The 25,968-nt window shown below is 57.0% G+C and overlaps 2 protein-coding genes across 5 annotated transcripts; both read right to left on the bottom strand.

Moving 5' to 3' along the window:
• Positions 1-992: 992 nt before the first annotated feature.
• Positions 993-14,493, bottom strand: DEF6 (DEF6 guanine nucleotide exchange factor). Its single transcript, XM_086765854.1, has 11 exons — positions 13,963-14,493; positions 8,948-9,088; positions 7,140-7,325; positions 5,140-5,367; positions 4,918-5,064; positions 4,647-4,755; positions 4,265-4,563; positions 3,588-3,754; positions 3,185-3,383; positions 2,643-2,733; positions 993-2,403 (listed from the first exon to the last, which is right to left on the bottom strand). Exons 1-11 carry the CDS (start codon positions 14,170-14,172, stop codon positions 2,192-2,194), a joined length of 1,989 nt encoding a protein of 662 aa, XP_086621980.1. The 5' UTR covers positions 14,173-14,493; the 3' UTR covers positions 993-2,191.
• A 608-nt stretch (positions 14,494-15,101) lies between these two features.
• ZNF76 (zinc finger protein 76) lies at positions 15,102-25,506 on the bottom strand. 4 transcript variants are annotated; one of them, XM_086765707.1, is made up of 15 exons: positions 25,359-25,506; positions 23,850-24,042; positions 22,593-22,673; positions 21,357-21,434; positions 21,001-21,203; positions 20,362-20,439; positions 19,930-20,046; positions 19,616-19,691; positions 19,129-19,254; positions 18,608-18,787; positions 18,081-18,314; positions 17,533-17,675; positions 16,604-16,756; positions 16,381-16,494; positions 15,102-16,049 (listed from the first exon to the last, which is right to left on the bottom strand). In XM_086765707.1, exons 2-15 carry the CDS (start codon positions 23,920-23,922, stop codon positions 15,945-15,947), a joined length of 1,761 nt encoding a protein of 586 aa, XP_086621833.1. In that variant the 5' UTR covers positions 23,923-24,042; positions 25,359-25,506; the 3' UTR covers positions 15,102-15,944. The 4 variants fall into 4 exon arrangements, with proteins under 4 accessions (XP_086621833.1, XP_086621832.1, XP_086621834.1 ...); XM_086765706.1 differs by lacking the exon at positions 25,359-25,506 and adding an exon at positions 25,262-25,344; XM_086765708.1 differs by lacking the exon at positions 25,359-25,506 and adding an exon at positions 24,362-24,455.
• Positions 25,507-25,968: the final 462 nt, after the last annotated feature.

Here is a 25,968-nt window from a genome sequence, read left to right as displayed (position 1 = left end):
TCAGCCGCTCCGGGAGGATGAAACAGATCCGGGCACATCCAGACTTGGCGGCTGATCAAAGGCAGGTGCTGACACTCGTTCTGGCTGTTCCCCCCACGCCTGTCCTTGCCTGCGGCAATTAACGTACAAAATTGAGCTAATGAAGCTGACAAGGGAGGATGCCATCTCCCGTCAGTGCATTTCCACCCAGCCTCTTTCCTTCCCAGCACAGACTGGTGTTTGGCACCCTCTCTTGTTCTTGCTCTGCCTGCAGATTGCACGGAGCAGCGAGCAGCTTTGGCAGAGTCACCCCGGGAGGCTGCAGCCGTTCGTACCACGGCCCCCCACACGCCTCGATGCAAGGCAGAGCCCCAGCCTCCAGCGCAGCTTGTTGGGAAGGTCTCACTCCTCCGGAAAAACCCGTGCAGAGTGGAGGGATCCCGTGTCCAAGGACGGCACAGGGCCAGGCAGTGACCCCAAATCTGCACGGGGCCGTAGGGGCCACGCTGCTGCTCCTCAGGACCACCCTGCGGTGTCCCAGCGCAGCGGGAAGGACGAAGAGAGGTGACAAATTTGACCTGCAGCCTCCATGGCCTCCGGGGCCATCACCGCGATGGCTGCAGCCACCCGCGCCCTCCCTGTACGTTGGCGAGGCTGCGTGGGACAGGGCACGGGGCCACCCAGTCACCCCGATGGGCGCACAGAGCCGCTTTGTCCCGGGGCAGCCGTGCCGCTCCACCAGCACCCGCGGAAACGGCCTCTCTCGCCCGCTGAAACATAATTGTGAAAACAGAAACTGTAAAAACTGGGGGGTGGGGTGAAGAGCTGCGTGAGCAAAAGCTGAAAGCCGCGTGAGTAGGAAAGAGATTGTAATCTCCCTAACGAACTGCAGTTAATCGGCGTGAACAACTGCGAACTGGGATTTGATTCAGGGCTTGCTACCAGTGCCTGTTTCCAGAGGGGACCCGTCTGTGACCGGGGGCTCCGTGCCCTGCACAATAAAGACCCCCGACTCACAGCTGAGTAGGACTGTATTTAAACAGAAGTGCTTGGAAAAACTGACCCCACATGGGGCCGTGGGTTGTTTTTGGGGTGGTTTTTTGTTTGTTTTTTTTTTTGTGCAGGGAGGTTTGGCTTTTGTTCTCAGTTGTTCAGGGAGCAAGTTAGCTGGAGGAGACAGGCCAGGCCAGCGTTACCGAAGAAAGCTGCCGCAGCCCCCGGCTCCCGCTGCCGGTGGCCCTTGGGAGCCTCTGCTGTTGCCTTCTGCGGGCCTTGGACCAGATCCTGAGCCAGAGCTCCTGAAACAGGGAGTCCTGCAGCCCGAGGACAAAGACCTAAACGAAGCCCAGAGCAGCGTTACGTTCCTATGCGATCACTTAATTAATCCCGAGGAGGTGTTGGCCCTCCCAGACGTTACCCCTGTGCCAGCCCTGCCACACAGAGAGGAGTTCATCTTCTGCGGCCAGTTCACCAGCATCTGTGTCCCTCTTGGTGCTCCACAGACCAACCCAAAGATCCACTGGTGGGGTCTCTTTCCACGGGTGGTGTCTGATTGCTTTTAATGGTCTCTTTTCTACAGCAGGAATCAAAACCCCTCACTGCTGAGAAGGGAGGTCTGGTGCCTGCAGGGCCACAGATGTCCGGGGAAGAAGGTCTGCGGGCCAGCGGCTCCAAAAGCTTTCTTGCTTGTTGGTTTCTCCTAACATCTAGGTGACTCCAGTGAGTAACAACCACCTTCAAGGAATGTACGTGTTGGCACCGCTCAGTCTGCCAGGGCTTCCCCGGCTGTTGCTGTTGCAGGGCCACCCACCCAAGGGCGCAGCGGGCGATGCAGAAGGGTCGCTGGTAGAAACCAAAGGGGAACTGCAGCCCTGGGCCATGCGGTCCAGACCCACTGGTGGCTTTTTTTTTTTTTGGGCAGGGTGAAAACCAGAGTCTGGGGAGTTGAGTCCAGGTCCCGCACCTGGGCAGCCCAGAGGAGATGGCCTGGCTGCCTTCTCCTTCACGTTGGGCTGACTGAGTCTCGTGGCACGTCGTGGCTGCAGCCCTTCCCTGAGGAAAATGGGAGCATCTCTGCCCTCCGTGTAGGCACCTATAGGCTCTGTGCTGGTCCCCACTTGTCTCCATCCAGAGACGGCCCTGCTGACCGTGTCCGTTCAGAGGGACGTGCTGGACCCCCCAGTTCCCCGCTGGGCTCTGCCATCGTGCCGGGCTAGTTGGTGGGCTCCGTGGCCATGGCGTCCTCATCTTGAGCCGGCGGCACGCCGCTGTTCCCACCGTTGCTCACGTTTTCCTTGCCGTTGTCCTTTGCGGTGTCGTTGCTTTTATCTTCCGTTTTCTGCTTGAGTTTGAGGGAGGAATCTCTCCGGGAGAGGAGGGGTTGGTAGCCAGCAAAGCCTACTCCGCTCACGTTCGTACGCTTCTCTGGGGATGGACAGAAAAAGAGGATCGTTAACCTGGGCTCCAAACAGACCTTTCAGCTAAGGAAAAGGGGTGCAAGCTCTCCTTGCCAGAGGCGTTGGTGTATCTCCTCTGAAAGATGGGGGCCCTTCCAGCCCCCGGATGCCCCCAAAGAGGGGAAGATGGGTGGAAGACTGGGCTTGTGCCCCAGGGTGGTCACGCTCAGGAAGGGGCAAGGGAAGGTGTGATGGCCGGTCTCCTACCTCCTGGCCCGATGGGGTGCATCAGTCGGTTCATCTGGACGTTCCAGTGCTTGACGTTGGTGCTGGCCTGTCGCAGCTTCCGCTGGGCCACCTGGCAGGGGACAGAGGAGAGGGGTGAGCCGGCCGCCTGACAGCCCCCCCGGCCGCCTGACAGCCCCCAGCCTGGGACCGCGGGCAGGAGTTTCCCTTCCCAGAGTAAGCCTGGACTGCAGGCTCTCTCCAGGATGGAGACCCAGCTCACCCTCCTTTAGGTCTTCTGCTCCTCCTCCAGTCCTCCCCTTTCCACACCCTCCCACTGTCACCGTTGCTGCTCTCTCTGGACACCAACGCTGTCCTCTTGGGGCAGGACACACTTGTCCCATCTCAGCCACCGAATCACCCCATGCACCCGCCCAGTGCAGCTCAGACCCGCCCTGAGGCAACGCTAGCTCTGTCCCCAAAGCTGCTGGGTCCCCCGCCTCGTGCGGAGGTGACTCAGGGAGGGCTGGGAAGTCCCCCAGGGCTCACGGCGTGAAGGGTCGTGGTGCCGACGTGATGCTCACCATGACGTCTTGGTCCACCCGCTGCCTGTTCACTCGCACTTCTTCCAGCTGCTTCTGCGCCTCTTCCAGACACTTGTTCTTGTTCTCCATCTCTTGCTTGAGGACTTGTTTCTCCCACTGCGTTTTGATGATGTATTCCTCCTGCTCCTCCTTCAGCTTCATCAGTTGCTTCAGCTTCTCCTCTTCCTCAGCCAGTAGCCTGTCAAGGAAGAGCAAGAGGTGAGGACGTCCCTCTGCCACTTCATCCACCAGCTTCCCCCATCCCTGCCCGCATACTGGGAAGTCACCAGCACACCCAGTACCCCGAGGAGTACTGCGTTGCCTTGGGGAGCATGCCCCTACGCTGAGCTGTTCCCCTGGGAGGGGGGCTGGTCGAGGAGGGACAGGGATGCCCTGGTCCTACCTGGCCTGCGCGTATCTCACGGACTCCTCATCCTGCCGCGCTTTCACCTCCTGCTGCAGGGCCTCCTGCAGCTGCTCCTGCATGTCCTCCAGCTCCTGGATGCGCTTGCGCTGACGCTCTGCCTCTGCCTGCTTCAGGTCCATCTCTGCCTGCATAGAGGCGCGAGCCTGTGGTTGGGGAGAGGAGCCGTCAACACGGGCAGCTGGCAGAGCCACCGCCACTGTCCGCAGGACCCCGTTTCTCCCACGTCCCTGGGTGGATGGGGCCAGACATCTCCCACACCAGGGAGAGCCCGTGGAGACAGCTCCACAGCTAGGCTGTTTCCTGGAGACATGCTGGAGCGTCGTTTGGAGCTCCCTGGCCATCCCCGCACTATCACTCGCCTCTTGCCTGCACCTCAGCTTCATACACCCCAGGGGAGGTTGTCCTCATCTCCTGCTCCTCAGGCATCTCACACACGGCGGTGCTGACCCCTCTGTCCCTTATCCCTGGGTCACACACAGCTCCCAGGAGCCCAGAGGCGATGGGTGGCAGCAGCGTTGTTGCAAGAGGGGGACGTGCTCCTAAAAAGCTCCTCTAACCCTCCTGGGCTACAGCGGGCAAGGGAAGGGGAAGGAAGCCCCCACCCCACGAGTGACGTAGCCCTGTAGCAGGACACGCCATGAGGATCCACCCACCTGCTCGGCCTCCCGTAGCTGGATCTCCAGCATCCTCTGCATCTCCTCGTGCTGCTGCCTCCGCCGCTGCTCCTCCTCCTGCAAGAGTATCTCTGCCTGCCGCTGGGCCTCCTTGAGCAGCTCCAGCTCCTGCAGCTTCCTCTCCTTCTCCTCCTGGAGCTGCTTGAGCCGCTGCATCTCCTCCTCCTTGGCCGCCTTGCGCTGTTCCCGTTGTTCCCGCTGTTCCCGTCGTTTCTGCTTCAGGTCTTTGTGCAGGGACTTCTTGCCCTCAGCCTGCAGCCGGATGGCTGTCTGGATGGCTGGGGAGGGAAGGGGGCCGTCAGCGGGGACACGGTGGGGGGATATGGGGAAGCTGGGGAGGGGGCGCAGGGTGAGCACAGACCTAACATCCACTCCTGGCGCTGCCGGGTGTCGGAGGCGCTCATCTCGTAGGTGCGGGAGGAGGTCTTCACGCAAAACATGCACCTCTTCCCATCCCGGTCGGGCAGCACCTGCAGGGAGAGGACACAGGATGGTGTTACCCGCCCCGTACCCCACCGTATCCCTGCTTTCTTCAGCTGTAGGACTGGATCTCCCGTGCTTATGGATGTGAAATTGTGTATCCTTGAGTTCCCCTCCCCAGAGTCCGAGGGGATCTCCGGCCCGGACCATACCTCCACGCAGCAGTGCTTGTCCAATGCGATGCTCCCCTTCTTCTCCTTCCGTTCCTCGCTCATGTAGTAGGACAGGACACTGGGCTTCAGCGTGAACCACCTCTCCGACCAGTTCCTCCTCAGCTGGCCCTTCTTCCAGAGGTAGCCCTGCACCCGAAAGACACAAGGATCAAAACCGGGAGCAGGATGGGGTTTGTGCCCCAGGACATGTGGGCTCCTTGCCTGTTTGAGCACGTCCTGGATGACCTCCTGGTACACCTCCTCCACGGCCATGCTGATGGCCTCCTGCTCGATGCCTCGCAGGAACCGCCCCGAGTTCACCATGTCCAGGAACTGCCACACCGTCAGCCCCCCCTGCCCCTGCGATTCCTGGGAGAGGTAGTCATCCAGCTCGCAGGAGTTCAGCTCCACGTTCATGGCCGTACAGATCTTCTTCAGCAGGTACTCCACCTGCAGGGACGGGGAACTCAGCAATGGCGAGAAGTGAGAGCCATCCCCACCCCACCGACCGATTTTGGAGAGCGCAAGACCACATCTCTTTCTGCCCTGGAGATGCAGGACCCTTATCCCAGAGGCATCGCACCCCTTGCGATGGTTGATGGTCATGGCCAAGCTGTTCCAGGCAGCTTGGAGGTCTTCATTGTGTTAGAGCTTGACCACTGCTGGGTCAGAGCAGACCAACGCTGCTGTCCTCCCCACCCAGCTCGCAAGGCAGGGGTCTCAGACCACGGCCCTGACCTCGGCACTGCTCTGATTTCCAGCTGATGTCCTAAAAACACCGGGGAGGAGGCGGGGAAGGGGTCCCTATGGAGGAGATGAAGGTCATTTTGAAACTGTAAATCAATTGCTTTGAAAAAGAGCTAAAGCGGTTGACGTGATGTCGGGATGACTTGTTTCAGCTCAAGTTTTGCTGCCAGCTCTGTCTACCCACGGTCTGGGGACGAAAGAGGGTGGGTGGCTGCGGAGAGCCAGGCACCGGAAGGTGAAGCAGAGCAGAGTCCCCAGCTGGATTTTATCACGTCGTCTAGCTCGGAGAAGGGCAAGAATTTAATATCGTTTTTTTTTTTTTCTTTTTTTTTTTCTTTTTTTTTTTTTTCAAGCTCAACCCTGTAAGCAGAAAGACGATTCGGTTTGTCATGGCCTGGGGAACAGGAAACATCTCTCCCGCGGAGGAGGAAGTGCGGTCGCCCTCCTACAGCTGCGCAGCGTTGCACTTCTTGTCTTTTTTTTTTTTTTTTTTTTTTTTGGCTTTTCTGCTGATCTCAGGAGGTTGATGGTGCAGAAGCAGACAGCAGCTGCTTGCCCAGCTTGAGCTCCTGGCGAGGCCGCTCTTGGCCTCCAAGCTTGTCCCTCCTCCCCAGATCTGCCCCCCCTTCTCCTGGGGGTTTGATCTGACCTGTGGAGAACCTCCCCCCCTCCAAATGCCGGGTGGAATTTGGAGATTTGGAGATTACTGCCAGCAGCTTTGCTGCACGGGGGCACCTTGCTCTTAACTCTCTGGGTGCCGGGCAGGGCGTGAGCGCGTGGTGGCAGCGGGCACGGGGAGGGACGACCAGGTCTACTCTGCCACTGCCTTCGTGGTGGCACGGGCTGAGAGCAGCCTGAGGGACACAGCCCCATCCAGCCCTGATTTCGTGGGGAGCAACCTCCCCTTCCACCAAACTTTAAGGGATTCTCATCATCCTCTCTTTCTCCCCCATGAAAATGAGGAGTCCTCCTCCAACCCCGTGCTCGGCTCACCCCTTGGGTGGGATGGAAGGGCTTTAGGCAAGGGACCGGCCCCAGCAGGAGCTGAGCTGCGGATGCTCCTTAGCTGGGGCTCTGAGAACTGGCACATTCATTTCCCAGCAGGCGAAATAACTCATTGGCGTAGGCTTGGACCGTGGAAGAGCTCTGTGGACCAGCCCACACCGCATCCTCCAAGACATCTACACTTGAGGGGCTTCAGCATTTTGGAGGGGTCCTCCTAGCCTCTCCCAGGTCATCCCTTTCTCCCCAGGCAGCTGGGGCGGCCGTGGGCATAGCAGGGGGTGCCCAGGGCAGACAGCCCCCTCCTCCCACCCTTGGCCCGCTCTCTCTCACACCCTGGAGCCCCACAACGTGCAGGATGTGGTGGGACATGCCAGGAAGCGATAGCGGGATGCGTCATCCCCAAACAGGGGCCCTGCCAGCGCGCAGAGCCCTGCGAGGACGAGGACGGGGCGGGGAGAGGCAGGTCCTACCTCGTCTGGCACCATGACGAGAGGGTATTTGTCTTCAGACAGAAAGTTGAAGAGACACCAGAGCTTGAAGGCATCTTGGTGGGATATAATGCTGTTCCCGTTCCGGTCAGGCTTGTAATTCTTCTTTGCGGTCAAGGTCCAGCAGAGCTCATCAAAGTTTTCTTTGACAAAAGCACCTTCCTCCACCTGCGGGCAGGAGCCAAGGGGTGAGCGTGGTGCTGCAGGGTTATGGAGGGGAGGTCTGGGGTGGGGGGGAGCGCCGGAGGGAAGAAACCCCCACACCTGAAATCTCCTGTCCCTGCTGCTGAGGACAGGGTGATTGATAGGTGGGACCCACAACTGGGGTGTAAGCGGGCACCCCCCCATGAAGGGGACCTGTGCGTGTTCCCAGCACAGGTCCCCTTAACGTGGGCAAGATGCGGTGGAGAAGATGTTATGGGACCACTGCAGCTCCTGGGCACCACGGCACAGCCGTGACCTGCCGGGCTTTGCAGCAGCGTGTGGTGCTCTGCCAGGCCCACCTCCTCCATGGCTTTGGGTCGCTCTCCCTATCCCATTTGGCCGTAAGGAGGAACTGAGGCTCAGCGAAGGGAAGCGATGGCAGCAGTGGACCCAGGAACGACGCCTCCAGCAACCTCGGTCCCAATCTCTGCCCACGAGCTTCTGCAACCACCTGCCCGGCATCGTGAGCCACTTCACGTGGCCGTTTTGGTGCGGTACCAGTGAGCTGTGATGGGACCAAAGGAGCCTGGCCGCATCTGGCCGCTCCATCCCAGCTGTGTGAGCACCGCGCTGCCGGCACGAGGGCAAACCGCAGCCTGCGGCGGCAGAGCCGGAGGAAAACCTTTGGGTGGTGGAAAGCTGAAAGCCCCTCTTACTAGGAAAACCCACTTCCCCTTCTCAGGCTGCCTCTGGGATTTTGTAAGCCATGGTGAAACCAGAAGAAGAGGGTTTAAAGGTCATCTCCCAAAGAACCACACGGGAACCTGAAAGGACTTTGGCCGCTCTGTGATGGAGACGTGGGGCTGGGCTGACCTTGGGCAGCTGCCTGCCCCGGGCAGAGGGAGCTGGGGCAGGCTCTGCCCTTGCTCGCTGCGGATCAGATCCCCCCACCTGAGATCAGCATCCCCGCACCAGGCTGGGCAGCTCCCGACCGGCTCAGGGCAAGGCAAAAACCAGCCCAGAGTCCGGCACGGAGCACCGCGCGCCGGGGAGAGAAGGGTTACTGCACCCAGCTCCGGGCGCCCCCCCTTCTTTCGAGCACACAGTGGAAGAAAGTTGTCAGTCATTTTTCCTCTCCTCACATGCCTGGAGGAAACGAGCACCCAGCTGCAAAGTCTCGCTGCGCCGAACAAAGGTGCCTTTGAGGCGTGGAAAAAAAACAGAGAAAGCCCTTGCCCACCCCAACCTCTGCTCCTGCCCCAGCACCTCGTCCTCCTCGCTCTCCTCGTTGCCAAACGAGGTCACACCTCAAGTTTGAACAGGGGTGGAGAGGAGAAAGGGGCTGATTTCTCTTTCTGAGCCCGTTAGGAAGCGCGGGCAGAGATGCCTCTCCATCCAGAGCCGTGATGGAAAGGGCTGACTTCATTCGTGCCAAGGAGATGTTGAGTATTAAACATTTCTCACTCATTTTGGTGTTCACCCGAGTGCTCCTCAACTCTCTGTATCCCTCTTCCACCCATTGAGGCATGGGATCGCCAAGAGCAGAGGGGAGCGGAGCTGCGGGGTTCCCATGGGAGCAGATGAGGGACCATGGTGTCCCAACTTGAGACACAGCAGGTCGGAGGGGGCACGGCCAAGGGGCTCACCTTGTCCAGGATGTACGTGTTGAGGTACGGCATGTAGCCCTGGCTGGACACCGGCCCGTCGTCGTCATCGCGGAAATGCTCTTCCAGCGCCACGGGATCGTGGGGGATGCACAGCACGGTGTACAGGTTGTGAGACAGCACCTGGCCGAGGTTGAGGGATGGGGACAGCGTGAACAACCTCCGAGCCTGCCCCAGCCCATCCCCGCGGTGCCACCCACCCACCCTGGGACCGCGTCCTGCCCAGCATCACCTCCCTGCAGCCGCAGCGGTGAGGCGTGCTTTGGGTTTGGCAGAAGGACACAGGGGAATATTCCCAAATAGAAACCTTAGAGAATCATTTAGAAACAGGCAAAAATTAAGAATTTTTCCCCATTTGTTTCTTTTCTTTCTTGACACATGGGGAACTTTTTTTTAAAAAAAAAAAAATAATAAGAGCTGGGTAAACAGGACATGCTTTGATCTCAAAAAGACGATAAGCTGCCCCAAGCCATGGTGTTTGGCAGCTGCCCTCAGCGATTTCTCAAAAACATAACTAATGACAGTGCCCAGCTACTGGGGCACAGACAGACGCAAAGGTGAAAATAAGATTTATGAGAAACTAAGCAGAGGTTTTGTCTGGAATGAAAGCAGCCAAGGGCGAGCCGGAGACACACCATCTCCAGAAGCACTCTGCGAGAGCCTCACCAACCAGCCCGCTTTTCTTCAGATCCCCCAAAACAAAGCGTGTTTTGAAGCTCCTGAATTTCCCACGTGCTGGAAAGCCCACGCTGCTGCCGGGCCAGCGGCCAGAGCCCGGAGCAAGGCTGCCTGTGAGCACCACCAGCATCTCCATCCAGCTCACAATGCCGGGCAGGCGGTTGTCTCCTCGTCTTTACCTCCCAGCGAGCAGGAGGTGGTTAAAGAAGCATCCCAAACAGACACAGTCCCATTGCAGAGTTGTCTTTAGGGTTTGCCGAAGCAGCTTGCCGAGGTTTCAAGAGAGGGGCTGGAGGAGATGGCGTGCAGCATCCCTGCTCCTCTGCACAGGGCTGGAAATTTCCTCCCAGCAGGAGAGGAGCTGCCGGAGGCCACGCCGGCTGCTGCAGCTGGAGAGAGTTCGTGCTCAACCAGATTTTCTTTCTCTTTTTCACCCTCTGGACCGATGTTATCAGCAGGACTCCACCCTGCGCTCAAACTCCGTCGGGCTGTAGCCCCGAGTGCTGCTGCTATTGCTGTAGAAACACCCTGGGCGTCCTCCGGAATGGCTAACGAATCCGTCAGGATGGATTGAAAATTTGGGAATGGCAGCCTGGCCTCCCATTCCAATGCAGGGCCTTGTCCCCATCCCTTGCACCTCCTCTCACAACACCCCAAAAAGCCCTTGGAGGCATCGCACGTGCCCCAAACCACAGCCGGCACCCCGAGCCCCTCCGTCCGCCCCGGCAAGCTGAGAACCACGGTCCCTCCACCCACCGAAGAGGTCACCTAAAACATGAAAGTGGGGCAGGGTGGGGAGGAAAGCCCCGGACAGGCTGATGGCAGGGTGCGTGGGGCTGGGGTTGCCCCAACCCCATGGAGAGATGAGACAGGGAAACCCCCTCTGGGCTCTGAAACGAGGGACAGGAGGGGAAAATAGCAGGGTGGAGAAGGGAAGGGATGCTCGGAGAGCGGTTTGGTGACGCAACCTTTCCCCTGCGGCGCACGGGATGGCCGGGGAGGGGGCAGAGGTCTGCCCGACACCCCCAGGTATCCCAAATCCCTCCAAGCATCTGCCCCGATGCCGTTCTCCATCCTCTCCCCTGCTCTCTTGCCCCCATGCCCCCTACTCCCACCCCTCTACCGCCACTGCTGACGCCAGCCAGAGCCGGGGGTGGAATATTTGACGCCGCTGGAGAATGGCAGCCCCTCTTCTTCCCCGTGGGAGACGCCGGGGGCGATGCCGGGGCTGGGGGTGACCTTTCGGGCTGGAGCCCGGCTCCCCGTGTTAAACACAAACCCCTCTGACCTCGGCGGGTGGGAGCGGGGCTATCAGGGCCCCCAGACCACACAGGGCGCGTTGCTGCTGCTTCCTCAGTTTCCCCATGTGCAAGCAGACCGGCCCTGCTGAGAAAATCAAAGCTGAGGGTGCAGGGAGGGGATCCCCAGCACCGGAGCCTTTCCCAGCAGCGAGGGTCCCTTTCACTGCCCATTTTCCACAGCGGGGAACACACGAGTGGGGTCAGCTGCCTCAGCGCCCCGTCAGCCAGGTCCCCTTGGCTCAAGCCCAGCCCCAGGACCGTCGGCTCCTGACCTCGGGGAAGGCTTTTCCCCTTGTTTGCATGGATGGGCTGCTCTCAGCCCTGTTACTGGCCGAACTGGGACCCGCGCAACAAGCACAGGCACTTTCAGTTCGAGCCAGGCGCCTTCCTCCTGCCCCCGGGGGGAGTCCATGAACCTTGCCCAGCAAGGCACCAGTGGTGCCCAGAGACCCGCATGTGTTACAGGCTTTCTCCAAAAGCAAGCAAGAGCCGCCTCCCCTGCCATTTGCACCCCAAACCTGCGACCCCACGCAGTGGGTTGGGGATCCCTGTGCCCCCCAACGCCCATTTAAACCACTTGCCCCCCTGCCTCCTCCTCTCCACTCCCCAAGGGCTTTGCCGTAGCGGGCGGTCTCAGGAGACCGAGCTCCGCTCAGCAAACCTCTCCTCTCCCTCTGCACCAGGGACAGGAGCAGAGCAGAGGTGCCAAAAAGCACCAGGATGGTGCTGGGCGGCTCCCACCCGCCTGACCCAGCCGGGCACGGCCACCCCAAATGGCTCTGCTCTGCCCTGCCTGCGGGATCCGCATCCTGCATCCCGGCCAGGATCCGCAGAGATGGGGAGCAGCTCCTCCCGCTCTGCCAGCGAGGATGCGATGGCACAGAGAGGATAAAAGCTCATCCAAGCGCCGGGCTGGGAACAGAACAACCGACATCTCTCGCCGCGTAGCAGCCGACCGCAAGACCGTCCTTCCTTCCTGTGCAGAGACACACCTACACACGCTTGCTCGCAGGGGAGCGTCCATGAAAAGAACTCAACCGCTGAACCCAACGGCTTCCCACGGCTTCGCCATCACGCTTTGAGACGCTGCTAAATTTAGTTACGCAAGCGGCTGGAGAGCGGTCGGAGGAGTTAAGCGCCCAGCGCCCGCCGGCGCGCTGCTCATCCAGCAGCAAAATCCCACCCCAGCTCCTGGGCTGGTTGTGTTTCCGTAGGTGCAAATGCTGTAAAACGTCGGCATTTCTCCCAGCCGTCTTCAAGATCCTTCTTGCAGCAACACGCCCGGGTGAGGGAGCAGAGCGCAGCCCGGGAGGAGCTCGGAGAGGGCACGGCCACCACGGCTTTGACGCGTTCCTGCTCAAACCTGCGAGACCCCGCATCTCTTCTGCACCGAGCCTGCGAGCAGAAACGCCGCTGTTGGCTGGGGCAAACCCAGCCAGCCAGTGTGCGATGGAAACGAGCTCTCCCCGGCCTCGAGACAGGTGGAAAGTTATCCAGAGCTGAGCTTCGTCACGCAGCGGCTCAGCCCGACCCAGCGACGTCCCATCTCGGTGCTGTCGGCGGGTGGAAAAAATCGCGCGGGGCGAATCTCCCTTCCATTCTGAAATGTCACCCTGGGCAAAGCCACCGTCCCCAGCATCCTCGCAGCCCCGGCACGAGGGTCTGCGGGTCCCTGTCCCCCCCCATGCACAAACTCTCTAGGAAATTGCCATTAAAATTTGGGTCTCTGTGGCCTCAGCATCATCGCTGGCGATAAACATCTTGCAAGACAAGCGCTTTTGGGGCCGGCAGCACGCCTGGGCTGGGCTCCGGACCCAGAGCCTGGGTGCAGGGGATGCTGTGTGGGGAGCCCAGCAGCCCTTCTTGGGGATTAGCGAAGGGAGTTCAGCTCTGGCCTGCTTTGGGATTTTTCCTTAATTCCTTCAGCTATTTCCACAGCGCCTGGCTCGCAGGGCACATGTGCAATGAGTTTTTGGGGAGCAGCTGAGGGCTCTCAGCTGCAGAGGCAGCAGCTCCGACTGCTGCTCCTCCAGACCCCTGCAAACAAAACTCTCGATTTTTGGGCAAAATACCCTCCTGCCCGCCACCAAGCCCAGCACCTTCCCTGCAGTCTGTCCTGGGGGAAGCCCTACGAAGCAGAGGGACTAGAGGAACAGAGGTTTCTCGCAGCATTTCACAACGCATCTTGCAGCCGGGCAGCCCCTGCCAGATCCTGACGCAACCCCCTCCCCGTGTTTGGCGTATTTCTAGCCCGCGGCTTTCCTCTGCATCGCAGCCCCCTGCTCCAACCGGCATTTCCAACCCTGCCGCCAGCCTAAGAACCGCAACGGGACATTTACATGGCAACAAGAAAGCAGTCCCATCGTCGGCAAAGGAAAAAAAAAAAAATCAAAGAATCAATAATTATTGTCGAAGCCAAGGTACAACCTGTCAGATTCGACCAGAGCTTTGTCCCAGAGGCAGAAAGAAAAGCTTTTAAAGCCACGAGGGTTTTGATGAAGGGCTGAACACAGGAGCCCTCTGCAAATTTGCTGAGGGAGCCGGGGAGAGGGGAAAGCAGGGACTGTTTTTTAAAAGCACAGCGTTCTGGCCGCAGCGCTGAGGAGTTTCGGTTCAGAAATGGTCTGCCTCTACCTACCGACCTGCCGGCTGAACAGGAAGCAGAAACGCGGGTGCTCCGGCAAGCAAGAAAATATAAATGGCGTTTAGGACTTTAGTTGGGCATAAAAAGCATAAGAAACTGAGAACAACTGAAAATCAGATTTCTCCTCGTTTTTACCTAGAAAATATATCGAGCGTTAATTCCCCCCCACCTCTTTTTTAAAGGGAGATGAAGCAAAGGCAGAGAACTTCACCAAAACCAGCCTGGAGGTGACAGCAAGGTCTTATCAGTCTTACTATTTAACAATTCCTCCGTGGAAACCTGGGGTGGGGGGACGCAAAGCATCCCCCACCCGCTCTGCCCCTCGCAGCCCACCCACCGCACCGGGGCCGTCCCAGCCCCCTCCAGGGACTCACTTTGAGCTGGGATTTGGAGACCTTGCCGCTCCTCTCCACGTCCAGGGCGGTGAAGGCGTACCAGATGGACTTCAGCAGCTCCGCTCGCAGGTCCATGGCTACAGGAGGCGATGGCAGAGGCGGCTCTGTCGAGGCCGAGGATCCGGTTCCAGGAAACCGCCTGCCTCGCCAGCCTTGGGCGGCGGGGAACGCGCGAAGCTGGAGCGCCATCTGCTTGGGCGCGCCCCGGAGAAGCCCAGGGGCGACATCTCGGCCCCAAGGGACCCCTGGGCTGCAGGTCTTTCCCTTCTCCCTTCCCAGATCCCCCTCGCACCCAGGGAAGCACAATCGAGGGCTGACGGAGCACAAAGAGGATGGGGATTCGTAACCCTGTGCTAGCTCAGCCTAGAGATCAAAAGCTTTCTCGGCATTTGTGTTCCGCGGAGAGAAATCCCCTCCCTGACTCAAAGAGCAGCTTCCTCCTCTGGGATTTAAATGAAGAGCTTTCTCCTCGCAGCAGGAGCGCGGGCTGTGCCTTTTGGAAAGGCTCCAGCCCGGCTTGTTTTGGGATCAGTCGCAACACGGAACGCACTGTGGCCCTCCTGTATTACGCCCATTCCTTGCCTGCAGAAACCTCTTTGGTTATACAAAAAAAAAAAACAACCAAAAAACAAAAACCCACCTGATTCCTGGGAGCCTACGCTGGTGTTAGGTTTACGGTGGGACTCAATGATCTTAAAGGCTTTTCCAACCTAAATGATCCTGGTGTTGTCACAAACCGCCCAGGGCAGAGGTAGGCAGCGGAGGGGCTGGGGGAGCCAGCCCAGGTCTCTCTCCCCAGCTCAGAGGGCTGGAGGATGCGTTCGCAGACACATTTTCTCGCATTGACACAATTCCCCGAATCTAGGCTTGCAGGAGTCCTGATCTGAGATCCGAGGGACAGCTCTTCGCCCCTCAGACACAGGCCAAGAGCTCAGAGGCGACAACTTACCTTGCTCAGCGCTGGTTTTGGACAATCACAACACTTTTGGTCAATTCAACAGATTTCCCAAACTTCCTTAATCTGCAAAACAGTGACATCCAACCCACCCTCCCACCCTTTGCCAGCCACTGGCCCCAGGGACGGAAAAAGAGAAAGAGGCTTCTTTTTTTAAAAAAAGAAAATTTTGTATTTGTTTTTATTTCCACTCAGCATTTAAATCCAAGTCTAGCTCAGCCCCCAACAAGCGCTGACTGGCTTCGGCAGAGGAAGCGCTTCGCTCTGCTCCACAGCGCTGAATCTGCCAAGGAAGTTTTCTCGAGAGCGGAGTGTGATAAAGAGATGGGAGAATTACCATCAGAGCCAGTCCGGGCGGCTCGCTCCAGCGTCAGGAACTGGTCACCACTCCGAACACTGAGCCCAGGACAGCTGGGCTTGGCTTTGATGGGGCTTTATTGCTTCTGTGCCTATGCCGCCCACGTGCCCCTTAGCTGGGGGAGCGGGCAGGAAAAGGGAACTGTTGGAGAATTCCTAGAGGGAGAGAGCAGGAAGCGCCTCTCCAAAAATATTTCGCACTTCCAGAGACTGCTGAAATCTCCGTGGCTCCACCTCTACTGCAGAAGACTGGCAGGTCCTGGAGATCTTAGCCATGAAGAAATAAATACTAGAAGACACAATCTGCCATCTCCTGCAGACAGAGGGAGGCACTGCCTGAGGCACAGAGCAGGAAAGTTGCCGCTCAGAGGCCAGGAAAACAGCAGAGCCTTCAGGAGAAGGCAGCAACCAAGTATCTTCAACATCCTTCCTTGGAGAGAAAAGCCCTTGGAACAGGGTTGCTCCGGTAGCCCAACGCTGCCGGCATCAGCCCTCACTGCCCGCGCAGCGCATGCGCTGGCCGCTGCTCTCAGACACCTTCCTTCGCTCGTGTACCGCACCGGCTGGCGCGGTTCCTGCAGCTCCTGACGTCCCCGTGGAGAACAGGCTCGGGCTGCCCGCTCGCCCCGCCGGGGGGCTCGGCGGGGTCTCAGCACCCATTCTCAGACACGGCTGTGTCAGGCGTTGCAGGTTCACGCTGGATTGCTGCTGCAGCCATGCTGATGGCTTCCTCCAGGCTCCGCTGCTCTTCTAACTAGTGGAGGAAAGAGAGAGAACCCAAAAGGTGGGCTCAGGAGGCGTGGGCTGGCTCGGGGCAGCCCCCCGAGGTTTGAGGGATTGGCAGTGGATGACACAGGGAGAAAGCAGCGGGGCAAAGCAGAGAGAGACACGGCTGCAATGGGGAAAGGCTGCTTACGAAGGAGCTCTGCAATCCAAGGAGCGCTCTCCTCTATCCACAGAGCACCTGGGAATTAAGGAGCAAGCACCCTGGGCACGAGGAGGCGCAGCAGAGCAAGAGGGCAGGTGCTGAAGCCAGCAGATGGGCGGAGGGAACGAAGGAGAAGGCAGCAGGAGCCGCGCGGTACCTGCACTGCGATGTGGGTGCCGTTGGTGGTAGCCAGCAAAGCCACCTGCTGATGGCGGAGGGATGCCACGGCTGATTCTTCAGACATGGCTGCCCCAGAAGTGACTATGGCCACCTAGGAAAAGTTAAGGTATAAAACGATTATGTTTTAAAAGAAAATGCAACTCCCTTCTAGCAAGCTGTTTCTCCGCAGGGAAAAGGGAGAGTCCCGGTTTTGTCCGTACCGGCTGTGTCTCAGCACCATCCGTGTTGGCCACAGCGACAGTGTGCGTGTCGCCACTCGCCAGCTCCTCCTCGGGCACGGCGAGAGCACCGCTCTGCGTCACCATGCTGATTGCACTGCCCAGGGCCTGCAGGTCTTCCTGCGACAAACTGACCTGGATGGGATAAAAGCGGCTGCTGTCAGCCAGGACGGCTTCCAGGAAGCCCTGTGCCACTCCTGAGTTCAGCAACACCAAGGTCTCAGTAAGGATGAAATACCCTCTTCTCTGCATGCAAGACGCAGAGAACTCCAAGGACTTTGCTCAGGGTCATGGACAGAAACGATGGAGAACTCGCAGACTTTGAGTCTCCAGCCCCATCCCTTCTACCACACCTCCCCTTCCCGGTCAGAGTCTTCTCTCCAGGCTCTGAAGCGACGGCTCGTGCATCGCTGCAGCAGCGAGTGCCTCAGACTAAGAGGAAACAAGTGTTCCTTGAGGCAGCCGTTTCCTTTGCCCCATGCCATAGGAGGGCATTTTTCCCCAGTCAGCACCCGGGCAGCTGGTGGAGGGAAGTACCAGAAAAGCATGATGAAAAAAAATCTCCAAATCCAGCTGTGTCAGCAGAGATCGGGAGCTGCCTCTCGACAGCTGGCCGGGTGGCAAGAGCTGCCAGGCACCGCACGCGAGCCTGGGCAAATGCCTGCAAGACCTCGTCCAGCAAGGCGGCGAGTGGGGACCAGAGGCCCGTTCTTTACCCTCCACATCGAGACTGCAGCAGTGGGGTAAAGCTCTAAGGAGGCAGCCCTCGTGACAGACAGAGCCCGTGAAGCCCCAGGGCCTGTTTTACGCTGAAGAAAAAGCCTTGAGGAGAACACCAAGGCTGGGCAGAGGCAGAATCTTACTCAGTTAACTGTTGTCCCCAGCGTGCTGGAGGCTGTCAGTGTCCATACCTGCTCTGTCCCATCCTGAGAGATAAGCGAGACCTGCGTAGGCATACCATCATCATCTTCCTCTTCCTCTTCATCTTCCTCCATTTCTGACAGGAAAGCAATATGCTGGCTCTTCAGGAGGGAACCTCTGTCAGCAGCAGCAGCTGACTCAGGAAAGAGGAAGAGCAAAAGGGGTGAGAGCTGCACTAATTAGAGCATGAAAGCACATCTCTCCCCAGGATCTGCTGGTTCCCTGAAGGCCAGCCCAGAAGAGCACAAGATGATGACAACAAAAGCCCCATGTTGGCCTGGGAAGAAGGGTCTTTACCTCTCCCTGCACTAAGAACAGGCAGAAGCCCACTCCCAACCTGTGACATACAGCGAGGACCATGGCGAGCCCTTTTCTCTTGTCTGTGGCACAGATCTGGGTTTGATGGGGGAGGCAGGAGGCCACAGCAGAGCTGGGGCTGAGCGAGGGGAGCAGCTGCGGGCTCTTGCTGTCACCTCTCCCCCTTTGTCACACAGCCTGACCCCAGCCCACCACACGGAACGGCGGAGCAGTTGCTCACCCTCCAGCTGCTGCTGCTCGTAGAGGGCCTGTTCGCTCTCCTCCGTGGCCTCCAGCTCGCCGTGGCTGCTGCGCTTGTGCATGGCCAGCGTGGAGGTCTGGCGGTAGGTCTTCCCGCAGCTATTGCAGGTGTAGGGCTTGCAGTGCGTGTGGACCACGTGGTGCTTGTAGAGGCTGGAGTACTCCGTGAAGCGCTTTCCACAGCCTGGCACAGTGCACATATACGGCTTCTCTCCTAGGGCAGAGACCACAGAGCAGAGCTTAACCCAGCAACCCTGCTCATGCTCCGGGAAGGGATTCCCCATCAAGAGGAAATAGCTGGAGACAGACCACTGGTGGCACAATAATCAGCTCAGTAAAGCAATCCCTATTTCCTTTAACTGCCTGGCTTCTCCCAGATCTACCCCTGCAATGCCTGGCCTGGAAACGACCATTTCAGATCCACAGATTTCCCTGCTCCCACACGCTGTCGGTGCAGCCAGCTGAGTGGGGAGGAGCTGTCTGTGTTTCACCCTCTCCTCCTCTTACCTGTGTGGATTCTCATGTGGTTCTTGTAATTGGTGGCACTGGTGAAGCCCCTTCCGCAGTTGGGCTCCGGACACATGTACGGCCGCTCGCCTGTGTGCGTTCGGATGTGAACCTTGCGGATGTTGGATGTGGTGAAGGAGCGGCCGCAGCCCACAAAGGGGCACTTGAAGGGACGCTCACCTGCATCGAGAGAGTAACGTGGATGAGAGTCCTGCTGCAGCGCAGACACCTGTATCCCTTCACTCCTCCGCAGTATTGCAATGACGAGACCTCATATCAGACCCAGCTGCTGGCACATTTCCTCTAGCAACGCTGGCATCCCTTTTGCTCTGCTGTTTGTAAACGAATCGAGAATCCCTGGTACTACTTCTACTACCCATTACTACTGTCTGAAGACAACTTCAGTTCTGCCTTGCTTCACCCAAGACACAAAAAGGCACGTCCTGGAAAAAGGCTGAAAGCAGCGCTTTATCTCAGAGACCCCTTCGACAGGGAGCTCGGTTCTCCTCCTGTACTCTCACCTGTGTGTGTCCGGATGTGCTTCTGCAGATCCCCGGAGGTTTTGAAGGCTTTGCTACACACGTCTTCTGGACACTTGTACGGTTTCTCACCGGTATGTGTTCTCACATGGCTCTTCAGCCCATACCCTGTCCAGGTAAGAAACTACAATTAAATTTTAGAACTAGTAGGAAATAATATGGCAAGCTGTGTACCACTTCTCAGTTCATGCGTTTTTTAACATCTGTCCTGTGTCTGCAAAGCTGAAGCAGAAGAAATATCCAAACAGCTCCACAATACCACTGAAAACTCAGCTTCTTGCTGTAAGTCCTTTAATCTGTGTCCATAATCAATCAAATCCCGGGCTGCCTCCCACACTGCAGAGCCTTCTCAGAAGGCTTTAAAAGTTATGCTCATTGTGCTCTGCTGGAAAAAAAAAGCCAGGGCTGATACTCAAGAGCGGTTTGGACTGGACAGAAAACAAAATTTGCTCAAAACAGAAATTGTTACCTGTAGCAAATGCTTTCCCACAGCTTGGGAAGTTGCATGTATATGGCCGGTCACCTGTGTGAGCACGTTCATGAACCTGGAAAAGAAAGAACAGGTCCCTAAAATGAGGTCCAAGACAAGGAGGAAGGAAAACAGTGTGGAGAAATCTAGCTGGTGGAGAGAATCTGAAGTTCCCTGTTGGATTTCACCTTGGCCAGTTAACACACCTGGATCCCTTGAGGAGCCAAGCACAGAACTCAGCCTTTTGCACGGCAGCATTCTGATCTGGCGGTGTAACACGGGGACATGTTTGATCTGCATGTTCCCTGCTTTACCTTTAGATGGTGGGCGGTGGTATAGAGGCGGCCACAGCCTTTGTACCCACAACGGAAAGCTCTGCTGCCAACCTGCTGCCCCTTGTCATTGCTCTGCACTTCCTCCTCCTGCAAATCCTGCCAAGACACAGACGGAAGTTAATTCAGCAAGCCGCTACAGCTCAGTTATTCTCACAAAAACATGTTCCTACAGACACAGCTCGTATACATATGGTGCAACCCAGGTGACAGGACAGGGGTCTAGGAACCAGCATTTCCCATTCCCACCTCCCAGCGCACCTCTCTGTGCTTTGGGACATTTGTAAAACCTGTAGCTAATATATTTTCTAACTTTGCAGAGAAGCCACAAAGCTTTTTTAATTACTAGCTGGCAAAATGCTCTGCATCAAGAGGAGCTCAGCATTCAAAAATGCACCACTGAAAAAATCAGACCTGGGAAGGGACATCACTGGAGTCCTCACTCTTCATGTGGCAGGTGTCTGTCCCTCCCTCCTCTTCCTTGTCAGCCACCTGCAAATAAAGAAGCACAGGTGCTGTTCGTGCCTCCCCGTACAGCGTGGAAGAGGTGAGCAACCCAAGCAGGAAGGCATTCACATCTACACTGCCATCCCATTCCTCTCCAGAGACCCAGGGGAGGCTGCTCCTACCACAGCAGAAAGGTCTCCATCGGCAAATCTTGACGCTGCCCAGCTGAGCACTGTACCAGCACCCTCTTGGCAGCCCCTTCTCACACTGCACCATGAAGATGGGGAAAAATGGCAGCCCCCAGGACATTCAGTAGAAGCACTGCAGTGACTACACGTTAAATCTGAAGCTATTTTGGTTTTTGAGGCCTTTGTCAACATGGGGAACAGTGGCTGCAGCTTAGCCACTCCTGACATGTAAAAGGCTGGTCTCGATCTGCCGCCTGAATCTCTGGTGGAAGAGAACATCATACCCAGGCGGCATTATGAGAAACTCGGGCAAACAGAAAGAAAACACCTACAAGGAGGTACATTTAAAGTGGGAAAAAGAAACATGCACAACCCCTCAGTGCTGCTGGCAGACACGAAAGAAGCACCGCATCCTCACCTTACTGGCGTACTGCGCTAATGTATTAATGGTCTCGACATCAAAGGCAGCGTCTTCCTCCTCTCCAGCCAGCTCCTCCAGCCCAGCTTCTGCCTGCACTTCCAGGATGGTGCTGCCAGGTGGCACGATGACAGGACGAGGGATGTAGGCAGTGGAGCCATCCTCCAGCTGGATGGCCTCGAAGGTGCTGGGGTCATAACTTTCTGCAAGAGGAAACCAATAAAAATGAAATCTAAGAGAGCTGCTGAGTGCGAGGCACTTTTCATCTCCCTGGGCTACACAAAACCTTGAAAATCTGTGACACTTCAGCAGCTTCTACTCCAGCTGCCAAAGGAAGAATGGGGAACACGCTTTACCTTTAGCTGTGTTGTGTATGTAGGCCATGCTGCCATCTTCCAGCACTACTGGCTGACCATCTTCAAAAGCCACAGACTCTAAAAAAAAAGAAAAAAAAAAAATCCACACACCTTACTGGAAGGCTCAGATGGGATGGAGGGGACACCGAGTCAGTTCCTGAACGCTACACTATTGGCACCCACAGAAGAGGGCACAGCTGGGCTGCCTGCTTGCACTGACAGTCAATCACAGCCATAGATTTTAAGACACCACTTGAGCCCTTCCGGCATGAACTGTAAGGTTTTTTATTGCTTCATGGACAGCTTCAGCACACTTCTTTAGCTCACTGGGGTAATGCAGTATCTCACGGACTCCAAAATGACAGATTATGTCCCGGACAAGAAGGATGGCTCTGGCACAGGAGTGTGGAAAGGAGAGCACAAACATCCCGTGGCAGGGGAAACAGCGGGGAGAAGAAAAACCCCTCTCACTGTGCCTGTGTGTTTGGAGGTGGGGAAGAGGACAAAGGGAGGAAAGGGGCACAGCCAGGCATACAACATGGGTTTCAAGCGGCTTTTTAAGAATAGGAAAAGGAGGTGGCATACAAGGAGCTTGGGAGGGTGAAGGAAGGACTGCCCAAAGGAACAGAGCTCTTTCTACCTGCCCCTGGTCAGGGAGGACTCCTCTGTGTCACTCTGGTGCCTGACACATGAAATTTAATTTCCATCACCTCTCAGATCAATTAATATCACCTCATTTCAGAGGTGACATCGGCTGATGGGTCAATGACCGAGGTGGCATTGCTTACAACAATCCCTCCCCTCCAAACACCTCTCCCAGAAGTAATATATTATCTCATAGTCCAGGGGAAATTCCTGTCCAACCGCTCCCACATGAAAGAAACTTTGTTTGAGCTCTGAGTTGGCACAAACACAGCACACAGCTTACTGGCCTTGCTTGTAGACTTGTGATCTGTCAGACTGACACCTGCGAGAGAACCCACAGGTGAAACAACACTGAAACATCTGCTTACACCACCAACAAATTAGCCTTCTTGTCAGATTGCTAAAAACTTTACAGGATGTCACATGTTCTATGTCCTTGCTCATTCAGCCTCCAAACCACATGCAAGAAAAAAAAAAACCCTACACTTATACGGATTTCTTAAAGCTAGAGCTAACAGAGTAGCCTATGGAGAATGTCGTTACAGCTGCAACATCCTTCTAAAAATAAAGAGATGAATTTATGGTCCTCACCTTTCTGAACTGTCACCTGATGGATATAAGCTGTGGTCCCATCTTCAAGTTCGATGACTTGCCCTTCAATCAGTTTTTCACCTGCAACAGTTAAAAAATTGCCATCAGCGCTGCCTGCAGAGTCCAGTCTTTCTGGCCCCAAGAGCTGTCCCCTTTGGCGCATCTTCTCAAGGACAGCAGTCCCACAGAAGACAGCAAAACTGTTATTTATCAAGCTTTCCCCTGAATAGCCATAGAGGCACTTCACTTCCCAGAAATGCCGAAGCCTCCCTTTCCTAGACAGGAGGACAGGAGACAAAGAACCCCAGTCATCGCTTGTTTACATGCTGCCCTTCACAGCCCTGTAAGCCAAGAAGCAGAAAGAATGATGTGCGCTAAGCATTTTGGATCTAAAGCAGAAAGCAATTACACTTGAGCTGGAGAAAAATTCAACTGGGAGCTTTTAACGGCATCAGCAGGGGCCTGAAGATTTATTTTCTTCTACTGGTGGAGGATTAACTCTTAAGAAAAAAACTACAGGACCCAAAGGGACTTAAAGTGATGGGTTGTGGAGACTGGACTCTTAAAGTACCGTAACTCCGAGTAACCCTATAAAAATGTTTTAATTACCAAATTATTTTGATGCAGAGAGGACATTGCTGTATCCCACCTGAACATCAGGAATCCAGGCTGCTTTCACCCAACGCAAGCCTCGCAACGCAACCGTCCTGTTCCACAGGCTGGGAAACAGCGTGTTCCTTTGCTCAGGAACAGCGGGTGGTGGAAGCAGCAAAACCTCGCAGGCACCAAAATAAGGGCAGGTGTTCAGTTCGGCCCTGATATCACTTCAGTTAGCCAAGGCCAAGCTTGGCACCCTTTTACGGGAGAAAAGCACTACTGAGAACCAAACGCTACGCATCTCAGCGAAGCGGAACATCCCGCTTAGCTTCAGAGGGAATTTTGGTTGAACAGAGTCCCGCAGGCCTCCGCACGAACTCCATTTCCCCAGCTACCCTGCGAAGAACCGGGCTCGCTCCAATCTGAACAGAACCTTTATTTTCTGCAGCGACACCTCTCCCGCCTCCAAAGCTTGATTTCCAAACCAGAGACACGTTTTCTTTCTGCCGCATCACTCCTCTGTGCAAATCTAACAGATAGCTGCTAGCTTCCTGTACAAAGACGTACGATAGCTCACGAGGACATTTCTGACAAGTCTCACTTGCATTTCACAGGGTCAAACAAGAGACTTTTCGGCTTTGCACCCAAAGGAAGCGTTACCTTTGACAGCCTGCTGGATGTAGGCTGTCGTCCCGTCACTAAGGGTCACTGCTTGCAAGCCCAAACTCTCCATCCTGCCCGGATGACTGGTCCTCAGACATGAATTTCACTTTTTTTCAGCCTGCTTGCAGAGAGCGCCGGGACACGGAGCAAGAGGTTTGCGGCACAGTGAGCTGTCGTCTTTGTTGCAAGCCTTAAATAAAAAGAACAACTCGAATTTTATTGTCTCCCCACGTACGTATACGTCACTTTTGCACATTAAGAAAGGCTTGAAGAACAAACTACTTTGGAGACTATAAAGGATTAAACTGGACAAAGGGGGCAGCCCTTCCCATACCAGTGGCAGGCAGGGCTAACAATCTGTTCCACAGAAAAATATAAGACAGAATTTATCAAGCCAGTGAACTGACAGACTCTCCTTTAGAGACGGCACAAATGCCACACTCAAGCCCATCCCATCCTCCAAATGATCTGCAGGAAAGGTTTCCAAATACTTTAAAGTCTGAACCTACAGGCTGAGGGTGTCCTGTGCTGGAAGAGACAGGGGCAGGATGATGCGCTTTGTCCCTGGAAGCATCCTCATTCTCTCCTCCCTTTCCTGTCTAACTCCCGGCCTTCTGAGGAACAGAATTTCAGGCTATAAGCAGATGACGTTAGAACATCCACACCCCCACGAGAACATTTTGCTAAAGAGCCACTCTGCTGATAGATTGGCTTTAAAAGCAGCTGCAGTGGATTCTTCACAAGTAATCTCTCACATAGCCTAATATTTTATCATTTCGATTTCCAGGAACAAGTCTGACTGCTCTGTCTGTCACTGCAGCGCCCAGGGGCGCAGCCAGGCTTTGTGCCCTCTAACGCAAGTGCTCCCTACACCTGACAGACACCTCCAGCTGCTGCAGACTCTGCCTGCTTTTAGGGCTGACACCTCCTAAGAGGCATTGCGGCTCGTTTCCCAGCAAAGGCTCCATTCCAGCAGGGCGGCTAGGGAATCGAGACCCCTTTGAGGTGCTGTGGCTGCCAAGCAAAGCGCTGTCAGCGCTGCTGGAGGGGCCGCGGCCCCATGGAAGGGATAGGGCCCGAGGAAAGCCAGGTGCAGGTTGCCTTGTTGAGCTGCCCAAGGGGTGACAGGGGATGTGCCTCCCGCGTCAGGGCGGGCTGGGGACAGGGCAGGGCCGGGCAAGGCATGGCCTGGTGCCCTGAGGGGCCTGGCGCCACGGCGAGCCCTGAGGGGAGCGGCGGGGCGAGGCGGGCCCAGGTGCGCTGGGGGTGGCGGGGAGACATGGCGGGCACCCCCGTGGTGTTGGCCAGGGGGGCGGCGGCGGCGGCAGCAGCTCGGCGGGACCCGGTTGCCCCTCAGCCGCCATCTCGCCCTCTCCCCGCAGGCCTCCCCCACCAATACCGGCACCGACCTGAGGAAACGCGACGGGGCCGAGTCCGCCGCCTGACCGCCATGCACCGGGACCCCTGCTCGCCCCGCCCCGCAACCCGCATAGCGACAGCGCTCACCGCCGCGCTTCAGCCGCCCTTCCGCCGTCATCCAGGTTCCGGGGTTCCGCAACCACGCCCCTCCGGAGGGCCTGGCAGGGCCGGTTCGCAGCGAGAGCGCTGCGGGGCGGTTAACGCGCATGAGCGCAGCGCAGCAGCGCATGCGCGTTACGAACGTTGAAGCCAAAAAGCCGAGCTTGCCGTCAGGGGCCTGCCCCAACGCGGGCCCTCAGCGAGTCCCTGCGCAAGTGAAGTGGATAACGAACGTTTATAGCGCTGAGGCCCAAGAGGGGGGAGCTGCCCCACCGCCCAGGCGTGGTGCCCCGGCAGCTCCTCGGGCACAGGCCGCGTCCCGGCTCCTTCCCAGCAGCTGCTGAGGGGAGGCCGGGACTCCTGGGGTGTGTATGCTCACAAGAGCGCTGCGAAGCGATGGAGGCGCTCCTGGCCTGGTAGACCGAGGCAGGAGGCAAAAAAAAAAACCAAAAAAACCCCACGGCCGTTCGTTTAATGAGGATAGGGAACCACCCTCAGAGGGGAGTCCCCCGCGCCACACTCCGCCACACCCAACATGGCGGCCACAGCCCCGCCACACCCAACATGGCGGCCACAGCCCCGCCACACCCAACATGGC

This window comes from Chlamydotis macqueenii, chromosome 23 (assembly GCF_036417535.1).
Source record: "Chlamydotis macqueenii isolate bChlMac1 chromosome 23, bChlMac1.mat, whole genome shotgun sequence".
Lineage (NCBI taxonomy): Eukaryota > Metazoa > Chordata > Aves > Otidiformes > Otididae > Chlamydotis > Chlamydotis macqueenii.
This window is presented reverse-complemented; position numbering and strand designations above follow the sequence as displayed.